Source organism: Eptatretus burgeri, chromosome 2 (assembly GCF_056783735.1).
Source record: "Eptatretus burgeri isolate ZD-2024b chromosome 2, Ebu_testis_v1, whole genome shotgun sequence".
In the NCBI taxonomy this organism is placed as follows: Eukaryota; Metazoa; Chordata; class Myxini; order Myxiniformes; family Myxinidae; genus Eptatretus; species Eptatretus burgeri.
Window position 1 is genome coordinate 160,464,576 of NC_140962.1, and position 12,146 is coordinate 160,476,721.

Genomic DNA, 12,146 nt, shown 5'->3' on the forward strand with positions numbered 1-12,146 from the left:
TTGCTGACCCTCCAATCAACTGTGGTCCACCTTCGCTTGTGGAAACATGGGCTGCGGTGAACCGGTTGAAATGGGGTAAAGCTGCAGGGATCTGTGGCATCCATGCTGAACTTCTCAAGGCTGGTGGAAATGCTGCACTCATGTCATTGCATACAGTTCTGTGCTTTGCCTGGAACACAGGCATCATTCCAACTGACTGAAAGAGGGGCCTTGTTGCCCCTCTCCGGAAAGAGAAGGGTGATCGCCACGACTGCAACAACTACCGAGGGGTGACGCTGCTCTCAGTGCCAGGCAATGTCTTTGGTCGGATAATTCTTGATAGGGTTCACCACCATCTGCTTGAGCACCAGCGTCCAGAGCAGTCAGGCTTTACACCAAAGAGGTCAACGATTGACCGTATCCTTGCTCTTCGGGTCCTCACCGAACGCAGACGTGAGTTTCGTCAGGGGCTGCTTGCAGCCTATGTTGATCTCTATAAAGCGTTCGATTCAGGGAATCAGTATGCCATCTGGAGGATTATTGGTCTTCGTGGAGTGCCACCAAAACTGATCGATCTGATGTCTGAACTCTACTCTGGTACTGAGAGTGCTGTGAGATGTTGTGGTACCATCTCTGACTTATTTCCAGTTGTTACTGGAGTTCGTCAGGGGTGTGTTCTGGCCCCCACACTTTACAGCACTTGTATGGACTGGACTCTAGGGAGGATGTCGGAGAGATCAAGCTGCAGTGCATCGTTTGGGAATGTTGAGATCTCTGACCTTTATTTCGCAGATGATACCGTCATCTTTGCGGAAACTTTAGATATCCTTTTGGGGGCCCTCGCGGTGCTGAATGAGGAGTCGGAGCCACTGGGATTACGGGTTTCATGGGTCAAAACTAAGATCCAGGCTTTCAATGACATATTGGATGCTGCTGTCCTGTCTGTGCCTGTTTGTGGTGAGGATGTTGAGGTCGTAGAGAGATTCACTTACCTTGGCAGTAATATTCATGTCTCTGCTGGCTGTGAGTCAGAGGTCAATAGACGTCTGTGTCGGGCCTGGGGAGCCATGGATTCAGTGGATAATGGGGTGTGGCGCTACCGGTACCTGTGCAGGAGGACAACAGTCCGAGTCGTCAGGTCCTTGGTGCTTCCAGTCTTGCTCTTGGGATACGAGACTTGGACTCTGACCAAGGATCTGAGATGGAGACAATTCCTTTAGTACCAGGTCTCTTCGGAGAATCCTTGGCTATCGTTGGTCGGACTTTGTGTCCAACGAGCGGTTGCTGAGAGAGACTCAAATGAGATTTGTTAGCTGCATAGTCCGTGAGCATCAGCTGCGACTGTTTGGACATGTGGCTCGTTTTCCTGACGCTGATCCTGCTCACCAGATTCTCCCAGCGAGGGAGTCTCGTGAGTGTAGGAGCCCAATGGGCCGACCACGTGCCTCGTGGTTGCAGCAGGTTGATCTGCATCTCAAGGAGATGGGGATGGGCCAGGCATCTGCCTGGGGGATGGCCATACGGAGACCCCTGGAGAACTGGTGGAAAGTGGATGCAGCGACGCGCTGCTCTGGCGCATGCTCCCATACCTGACCTGACCTGATATCATTTTTGGCCCTATCTCTCAATGGTGAAGAATCACTTTAAAAAAATTCTCAGATCCAGATCAGGATTCAGATCTTCGCCAAAATTAAGCGTTGCTGTCCTTGGCCAGTCACCGACACACACACACACACACACACACACACACACACACACACACACACACACACACACACACACACACACACACACACACACACACACACACACACACACACACACACACACACACACACACACAACAATTTTAGAACAATTGCTTGAAAACTGTGGCCAAAAATCGTGTTACCAACAGATAGACAAACACGACAGAACAACATAGATGGTGAAATTTTTTTTTCATCAACAACTGCAGAATTCATAGAACGCTTTACCCTGCACCGTCTTGAGAAACAAGGACATGGGCAAGGTCAACAAGCAGGACATTTGATTGGTCATGATGACCTAAAATGCAGTAATATTGTTGTGTTTTTGGGGTAGATGGAGAAATTTCATACGAAAGGTCGGATTCTATGGAGTAGCATGGTCCTTGGACGAGCAGGAGACATCTCGATGTAATTCAAGTTGGGGAACTGTCAGGTTAAGATGTTATGTGTCATCACATGGGGGTGGTGCTATGTTAATTCGGTAGGGTTTGAGGACAATTTTTCCCATTATGTGACTGCCCCCTGTGACCATTAACGATGCTTTTGCATTTACAAGATCGGCGATAAAAAGGAATCACTTCCTTAAAACAACATCCAAGCCGAATATCCCAAGCAGGCAAAAACCCCGCCTCCAGGAATGACAACTGGCAAACCACGCCCCTGGGGTGGATGATGGATGGGGGTGAGGTCGGAAGGTTCAGGGGAGAAGAGAGTTGTGTGAGGTTCCAGTGTAAGATCTTACAAATTCCAGTGAGATTGGAGGCAAAAGGATCTGGCCCCTGGCTTCCCCTCGACACGGTGAAGAAGACTACATGATTCTCGTGTTCCTGCTGAGGTGAATTTGTTCACACGCTGGAGCAAAACACAAGCCATTGACTGGCTGAGTCGTGAAGCGTGCCTCGTGGCCTCATCACATGGTCAAGTGGGAAGGTGGGCGATCGTGATGAATGGACCTGGTGCAACAGAGGAACCGTCGGCATATTCACTCGTGAAAAGAAGCTGCACGGCGGCTTCTGAGACCTGGCGTTGAATACCACCATACAAATACCTCACTTACATTTCCCGCCCAGAGAGCGGCTTGGCGTCACTTTCAGGTGCAGTTTCCTGCGCAGAGACTACGTGGTTTCGACGACGCCAGATCCAAAAAGGACCTTGTGTGATCGAAGCTCAGTGCCAGAATAAAGGAGGGATTTTACTTTTGTTTTATCTTTTCCCCTTGTCCGTTTTAGTAATGGTATGTGGAGGCGCCTCGACTTCAGGTTGTGGATTACCTCACGTTTCATTACCTCATGCTTTGATTTATTTTCATTGTTGCGCTTTGATTTATTCCTTTTATGAAGACTTGATTTATGTTCATTAAACCCCTATTTATGTAGATTGCTTGTGTCTGTCTATTTGTTGTGGGTTCGAGTAGAAACCCATGTCCTCCGTCCTGGTGAACACATCTGGTACGTGCTTGCCGCCCCCATCCCACATGCGCTGTGATCTCCAAGGATCACGTGTTCGCCTCCAAGGTAGAACTGTTCGGCTGTCCGTCCAGGACGGTCTTCACTGGCATGGACACCACAATATTTTGTCCAAGTTCTGCAAAATGGAAGGGTTTTGAAAGTGCTAAAAGGTGATTTGTGTTCTCCAGTGTTCAAGTATATAATTCCATCCATCCATCCATCAGGACCATACTCTGTGCAGAGCGTTGGTGCTGCCTTAGCAGTCTCCTTGGCCATTGGGCACAATCCTGGACGGGTCACCACTCCGACACAGTATACCAGTAAGCTGGCACTCATTTTGCCGATCACGGAAGGATGACAGGCAAATTCAACCTCACCTGGTATTAATTCAACAGTCGAGTGGGATTTGAACTCAGGATCCTGGGATCACAAGCCTACCACCCTAACCATTAAGCCAACACCAGGCATATTAGTTATTCGTGTCTGTTGTTTGTCCTTTATGACATCAGAAAAAACAGTAAGTTTCCTGTTCGGAATGATTTTTAATTTTGTTGGATTACAAACACCCATTCCTTTTAGGAGGATTGTCATTTCATCTCCCCCCCCCCCTTTGTGGAGATGGGGGAGGGGGTTCACCTTGGGTACGACCAAGATGTATGCAAAATTTGAAGAGTGACCCAGCCACGTCTTTACCCCTGTTTCTCTGTGAACAGGATGTCTCAAAAAGTTGTGGATGGATTCGGACGAATCTTGGTGGACAGGTTGGATGTGTGACAAGTACAAATTTGTTCAATTTTGTTGAAGATCCCAATCTGGATATAATTTAAAAAAATTCAATTACCTCCACCACCGAAGGTGAAGGAGGTTATGTTTTCACCCCTTTCTGTTTGTTTGTTTGTTTGTGTACAGGATATCTCAAAAAGTTGTGGACGGATCAGGATGAAATTTTGTGGACAGGTTCGGTGTGACAAGGACGAACTGATTAGATTTTGGTTAAGATCCGGATCCGACTCCAAGAATTTTTAAAGTGATTCTTTACCATTGTGAGATCGGGCAAAAAATTATATATAGCACGATATTTCAAAACGTTGTGGACATATTCGGATGAAACTTGGTGGGTACGTTGGGTGTGTGACCCAGAAGAATTGATTCAATTTTGATGAAGTTCCGGATCTGGATACGAGAATTATTTAATTTTTAAAGTGATTCTTCACCATTGAGAGATGGGACCAAAATTATATATATATATATATATATATATATATATATATATATATATATATATATATATATATATATATATATATATATATATATATATATATATATATATATATATATATATATATATATATATATATATATATATATATATATATATATATATATATATATATATAGCATGATGTTTCAAAAAGTTTTGGATGAATTATGAGAAGACAAGGTGGATGAGTGGGTTAGGTGACAAGAACAAGCAGATTCGATTTTGGTTAAGGTCCGGATTCAGATCAGACCCAGCAGCGGGATACAAAATTTAAACTGTTCAGCCTGACGGAGGTATGCACTCGACTGAGCCTGTTCCACTTTTCTTCGATTTTTCAAATATACATACATAAAGAGAATTGCCTTATTTGATATAGTAGGATTGCCATACAGACAGTCAGAGTAAAAAAGTATCTCGCTTCTCTCTGCGTATGTGCGATGTGGAAGAATTCAGAGTACTGCGAAACTTCAGGTTCCTTTTCCTATTCATGTTCATATTATAGTACACCTGGATTTTGGGAGTAGTACACCTGGATGGGGGTTGCTGAAAGAATGCACATAGGCTGAATGGACTGAGAAAGGATAAAGGAAAAGAGAGGAAGCAAGACCTGAGGAGGTGGGATAAAACAGAATCCATCAAACGGTTTATAACACGAATGGGGCATGCCCTGTGCTATTCGTTGTTGGTGTCATTGGTGTTTAGAGCTGGAGATTCTACAACATCCAGGAAGGATAAGTGTGAAGCAGGAGAATCAGCCTAGAGGCATAGGGAACAGCAGTGTTACATACAAAATATTAGTTTAAACAAACAAACAAAAAAAACAGGGAAAAAGGGCATCCCACTGACAGTGGAGCATCAAGTGGACGCAACAAGCAAGGGAATATCCATAGCATGATTGAAAACAAATTCCAGTGAGGTGTAGAAAGGCCTCATAGACTGAGAAGGTCAGATTTACCAAGGAAAGACTGAGCACAGTGGAAGGTCCTTAATCAGCAGGTGGCTTTGGAATACAGCTTTGAGATAGGTCTTCCCAGGAGGTCGTTGCTGATGCTGATTCCCAGAAGTTTGATGTCTATTCATGAATTTGTCCAACAGGTGAGACATGGACGAGCTACACGATGAGCCTCAGATCATTTACATTACAAAGTGCATTTGGACACTTATCACAATCAGTACCGTACATTACAGGCACACAACAACCTGAACACTGATCACACACTGGATTCGCTTGAAGCAATGCGTTGAACAGTGGTGTGAAGGTATTACCGTGCTCTTCATAAGGATCATCCGGATCATCGGGTTTTATCTCTGCCAGGCTCGGTGAAGCGTGGTCATCCCTGGTTACAAACATGATCCGGTCCTTTCCTGCACAACCACCACCACCCAGGAAAATCAATCAAGCATGTACAATTTAATCAGACTGTAATTACACAAACATGAGTGCGTTTTGAGGACGATTTGAGTCGCTTGTTGAGGATTCTCCCACAAATTTGTCTTCATCGTTTGGTGGAAAATCCAATGCACTGTTTTTTATATATTTGTTGATCAGTTGTACATACAGTGACGGCTCGATCTTACAAGTTAAAATAAACCAAATAATTAATTACTTGGAAAACCTCGAACATAGTTTACTTGTTAAGTTGTATCAATTTGTGCCATGCAATATGTTGGTGAAACAATGCAGAGATGTCATGTCAGAATGAATGCACACAGGAGCAGCATGAGACCCCCTACTCCACCACCCAGCACATCCACCCCACATACCACGGAAACAAACTGTTATTGCCTTGCTTTCTAAACGGTTGCGCAGACATTAACCAAACTTGGTAGTTATGATCACCACATGGCACGAAGATGCAAGAGCAACAGCATTTTTGGCCCCGCCCCCTGGGGTGGTATCAAAAGGTCAAATACCCCCGAAAAAGAAAAGCAATTTTGGCCACATTTTAAAACAATTTTAATGAAACTTTGTCGATGGGGACTCTATACAATCAACATTGGTGGGTGCGTGAAATATGCAACCGTTTTTTGGATTTCATCCCTGGTTTATGCTCCAGGGGGTGTTAGGTCACAGGGTTAAAACAGAAAAAAACAGAAAGGCACTCTTCGACATCGCGACGTCAACAGATGTGCCTCTTTTTCTACATTATTACATCATTACACATACTTGTACCAAGTTTGAATTGCATCCAAGCTGTCCTCAATTACCACATTTTACCTGGCATGACCTCGATGCCAAAATCTAATGAGTTCATCGTTGCATCATAATATATACGTTTTTTTTCCTTTGAATTAATACATTGTCGAGGCTCATATGAGAGCTAACACACAGAATGTACAACAAGGGGAGCAGGAGACACGATGAGTGGGAGATAGAAGGAAGAAACAGTGGGAACAGAGACACGAGGAGATCTGTGGAATGGAGAGGGGTGGGGCACATGGGATAACCAAGATGGACACCACAGGGACTTTTAGGACCTTAGACGACAGGGACTTTCAGGAAGGAAAGCATGGAATTTGAAGTATGGGGGTTTGGGGTGGATTAACGGGGGAAGAAAACATCATGGTTTTGGATGGGGGAAGAGAAGAGATGGTGGTGAACAGCTGTTTTGAAGACCTGGAGGGAAGAATAGGATTGAAGAGAGTGTGGGTGTTTGTTCCAAAGGCGGGAAAAAAAGAGGAATGAAAGGGTGAAGGTGAGCAGTGATTTGTGATTTTGGTAATTCTATTGTTGGCAGACCTTTAGCACCCTGTGGAAATATGGGGGGGGGGGGACACATATCACAGAGAGAGAGTGGGGGAGGGGGCGAGGCTGGAGAGGAGACGGTGGAAGACAGAAAGACCACCGACCTGCCTGCAGTGAGAGAGTGAGAGGCCCAAAGACTCATCCTCATCGCGGTAGATGCCAATGATCCGAAATGCTTTGGTTTCCATTATGTGGTCGAGAAAGGTGAGAGGCGGGAGCACACACCCATAGGGGAGAGCAGTAATCCATCAGGCTGCGGACAAAAGCTTTGTATGTGGTTAGGAGCTCAAGTGTGTCAAGGAAGGACTTTGCACGATGGAGGATTCCCAGTCGGTGACTGGCTTTGGAGGCCAGCTTTGAAATGTAGCTTTCCCAGGAAAGATCATGGCAGACAGTGAGCCCCAGAAGCTTGAAAGAAAGGACTTCTTCAAGAGGATTGTTGAGAAAGTACATGGGATGGGGGGGGGGGGTTCCAGATAGTTATTTTGGAGAGACATAGTGAGAGTGTGAGATTTGTCAGGGTTGAAAGATGTGTTCCACGTGTTGGACCAGATTGTGATTTTATCCAGATCTGCAGTGAGCGAAAAAGCTGTTGCTTGCTGATCTGAGGAAGGTGAGATGGTAAGACAGTGGTTGGAGTCATCAGCAAAGAGAGACAGAGGATTTTCCAGAGTCAGAGAGATCATTGATGAAAGCCAGAAAAAGAACAGGGCCCAGAACGCTACCTTGAGGAACTCCAGCCTGGACCGGAAGAGGGGATGAGAGAACTCCATTTCAGGCCACACGTTGACTGTGACAGGAGAGGAAGTCTGTGTGGAGTGGAGTGGAGTGGAGTGGAGATGGCCTTGGATAATATAAGAAGAGTTTGGTGAGAAGGGTAGGGTGCCAGACAGTGTCGAAAGCACATGATATGTCTAGGGATATGGCTCTGATTTCATGTCTGGCATTGAGGACTTCCATCCATTGTTGGAAGAGCAGAAGCAGCATATCCATGGTAGAGTGACCTGGTCTGAAACCAAATTAATTATCAGAAATCAAGCCATTGGAGAAGCGGAAGGATTTAATGTCTTCAGCAATGATGGATTCCATAACCTTGCTGATGATTGGGAGAAGGCTGTTTGTTCTGTCTTTGAAGGGATCTGGTTTTGCACCTTTTTTATGCAGAGCGGTAGTATTTGCTGATCTCCAAGCAGATGGCAGATGACCTTGGGCAAATGAGAGGGTGAATAGAACAGAGAGAGGGTGTGCAACAGTGGAAGAGCAAGTTTTTAGGACACGTGGGCTGATGCCATCTGGATCGGTTGCAGAATCTGAGTCGAGGTTTGACAGCAAGCTCTCCACCTTGTCAGGAGAAAAGGACACAGAGTCCAGGGACAGTTGGGTGCGACTGAGTAAGGTGGGTACAGAAAGCGATGGGTTTGGGACACAAGAGTTAGCTGCAAACACGGACTTTAGGCATTCAGCCTTTTCCCGTGCCGTGTCAGCAGTGCAGCCATTTGAGCTAAGAGAGGGGATGGAGGGGGAACATACACCAGACACATACTTAACTAGATGCTACCAGGATTTGGAGGCAGGAGACAGGTTTGAGAGTTCAGACGACATTAGAAAGATGTTAAGGGTAGACACACTTGTTCGGAGCTTTCTGGAAGGAATTGAGATTACCTTCAGTTGGATGAGCCTTGCAAGATGCGAAGGCAAGTTGTTTCAGGACAACTGCCTCTCCACAAGCTTCAGTGTACGATGGGCAGGAGGAAGGATCGGACAACTGAAGACGAGATGGGACAAATATGTGCATGAGAGGGAGGAAGTTTCTTTGAAAGTAGTCCCAGGACGAGTTGATGTCGAAGGAAGTGAAGATGGGAGACCAGTCCAGGCCCAGCCAACTGGCATGATGACAATTGAAGTCACCACATACGAGGAAGAGAGAGTTGGGATGAGAGGATAGATGTTGGTGCATGTTTTCGGAGTGCGAGAAGTTGGTCCGTGTTTTCCATACTTGTACCAAGTTTGGTCAAAATCCCATCACAACTTAGTGCGATAAGACTTTTTACCTAACGCGACCACTGCCCTTTGACTTATTGACCTCATAATTTATTGCATTTATCCTTGCATCATTATACATATTTGTACCAATTTTGGCTCGGATCCCTTCAGCCGATCTTAAGTTATCGTGGTCACGAAAACTTATCACGAACAGATGGACAACCCGAAAACATCATGCCTCCAGCGACCTCAACGATTTATTATTTTATTATTATTTTCATTTTCGAGCCATGACAGTTGTAAGTTAAAATTTGATATTGTGTCATTCGTGGTGGAACTTTTTACCATCTTTCAACTTTCCTTTAGGTGGGAAGTGTGGGCATTTGTGATGACACGCCATCGACCACTCAAATTGGAGGTTGACAATTAAAATAAAGTTGGATTAGTACATTGTGAAATCAACATCATTTACAGCAACCCTTTAAGTTATAATCTTGTTTTAGGAATAGCCAATACTGGACAATTACTAAATGAAATTGTGAAGAAGACAAAAAAGTGGGAGTTGTGTGCGTGCGTGCGTGCGTGCGTGCGTGCGTGCGTGCGTGCAACCCTGAGATATATCTTCAAGTCTGTTTAGTTTAATCACACGAGTGAAGAATCCTTCCTCACATCCGGGTTCATTTCCCCCAAACATTACTGGGATGTTAATTCCCCCAGAATTGGCACATTTCTGTATAACTTGGAATAGCCACTTCCATCAGGAGCGATGCTAATCCACACATGGAGTTGGGGTCGTCTCACAATCTGAACCCCCGAACGGACGTTTTACCCCCAAAACCCAACTCTGCACACCCCAATTTCAAACAGCTGTTTTGAACTCATTCCATCTCATTGTTTGGGTGGGGGGGGGGGGGTGGGGGTGGGGGTGGAAAATTAAAAAATGAAAAAAAACAACATTCAGTTTGTCACAATACTTCAACCATGCAGCAGAGCAGGAGAACAAAAAGTTTTTCACCAACAATAGTAATCCAGAGTCAATATTTAAAAGGTCAACATTTGGGGTCTGCTCAGAGGTTGAGTCACAACCTCGGGGTCTGCTCAGAGGTCACAACCTCGGGGTCTGCTCAGAGGTCACAACCTCGGGGTCTGCTCAGAGGTCACAACCTCGGGGTCTGCTCAGAGGTCACAACCTCGGGGTCTGCTCAGAGGTCACAACCTCGGCGTCTGCTCAGAGGTCACAACCTCGGCGTCTGCTCAGAGGTCACAACCTCGGCGTCTGCTCAGAGGTCACAACCTCGGCGTCTGCTCAGAGGTCACAACCTCGGCGTCTGCTCAGAGGTCACAACCTCGGCGTCTGCTCAGAGGTCACAACCTCGGCGTCTGCTCAGAGGTCACAACCTCGGCGTCTGCTCAGAGGTCACAACCTCGGCGTCTGCTCAGAGGTCACAACCTCGGCGTCTGCTCAGAGGTCACAACCTCGGCGTCTGCTCAGAGGTCACAACCTCGGCGTCTGCTCAGAGGTCACAACCTCGGCGTCTGCTCAGAGGTCACAACCTTGTGTTCTGCTCAGAGGTCACAACCTTGTGTTCTGCTCAAAGGTCATAACCTCAGCATCTGCTCAGAGGATGAGTCACAACCTCGGCGTCTGCTCAGAGGATGAGTCACAACCTCGGCGTCTGCTCAGAGGATAAGTCACAACCTCGGCGTCTGCTTAGAGGATGTCACAACCTCGGCGTCTGCTCAGAGGATGTCACAACCTCGGCGTCTGCTCAGAGGATGTCACAACCTCGGCGTCTGCTCAGAGGATGTCACAACCTCGGCGTCTGCTCAGAGGATGTCACAACCTCGGCGTCTGCTCAGAGGTCACAACCTCAGCGTCTGCTCAGAGGTTGAGTGACAACCTCGGCATCTGCTCAGAGGATGAGTCACAACCTCGGCGTCTGCTCAGAGGATGTCACAACCTCAGCGTCTGCTCAGAGGATGAGTCACAACCTCAGTATCTGCTCAGAGGTCACAACCTCGGCATCAGCTCAGAGGCCACAACCTTGAGGTCTGCTCAGAGGTCACAACCTTGGGGTCTGCTCAGAGGTCACAACCTTGGGGTCTGCTCAGAGGTCACAACCTTGGGGTCTGCTCAGAGGTCACAACCTTGGGGTCTGCTCAGAGGTCACAACCTTGGGGTCTGCTCAGAGGTCACAGCCTTGGGGTCTGCTCAGAGGTCACAACCTCAGCGTCAGCCTGAACGATGCTTCCGTCCAATCACAGAGCTTGACGCTGGGGTTGAGAGTTCAAATCCCGTGTGGACACGAAGTGTGTTGATTTTGTTGATCCGTTACTTTCCTGGTCATTTTTTTAAAGGTCAAGTGGAACGTACTCATGTCCTTGTCCTGCTCGTGATTCATGTACAACATCGTCGACGAGGCCGAGACGGAGGTTAAAATTGAAAGGTGAAACAGCGTCGAGTCCTGTCCACTGGAAACGAAGAGGGAGCATGACTGTTGGACGAACCGTACAAACTTTGAGCAGCAGGTGTGAATGAAATCACAATCACGTTTGGAAGGGGGAAATAGGATCCGGGGGGGTTGTCGTTCGCTGGAAAAGGAATATGAATGACTCAGAACACAAACCTTCCTGCCTGCAGTACGACATGTCGCCGCCTCACGAAAGCACCGATGCCGTCCGTGCAAACCACGTGACGAACTTTCACCTGCACCTCACTCAACAACTCTTCCGGGTTTAATATTTCTTTGGAGTTCATTGCTCATCTCAAACGAAGGCAAATGTAGCCTAATCACACGGACGGGAATCTCAGGACTGCTGTACAATATTACTTGAGGATGTTTACGGAAAAAGGATGCGTGAGGCAAGAGGGAATATTTACCGGCGTAGCTTGTATAGACACCTCAAACATTTTAACACTGTCTCCTTGGATACCACTATATATATATATATATATATATATATATATATATATATAT

The 12,146-nt window shown here is 46.4% G+C and overlaps 1 protein-coding gene across 2 annotated transcripts in view; it reads right to left on the minus strand.

Moving 5' to 3' along the window:
- Nucleotides 1-11,945, minus strand: part of CHCHD4 (coiled-coil-helix-coiled-coil-helix domain containing 4) — a 16,099-nt gene extending 4,154 nt beyond the window's left edge. Inside the window, exons 1-2 of one of the 2 annotated variants that reach the window (XM_085871896.1) lie at nucleotides 8,848-9,157; nucleotides 5,706-5,804 (exon numbers count right to left, since the gene is read on the minus strand). In XM_085871896.1, the coding sequence (XP_085728022.1) occupies nucleotides 5,706-5,804; nucleotides 8,848-9,142 (394 nt within the window). In that variant the 5' untranslated portion in view covers nucleotides 9,143-9,157. Of the gene's footprint in view, nucleotides 1-5,705; nucleotides 5,805-8,847; nucleotides 9,158-11,795 lie in introns of those variants that run through there. The other variant, XM_085871897.1, reaches the window with a different exon arrangement.
- Between the last annotated feature and the right edge of the window lie 201 nt (nucleotides 11,946-12,146).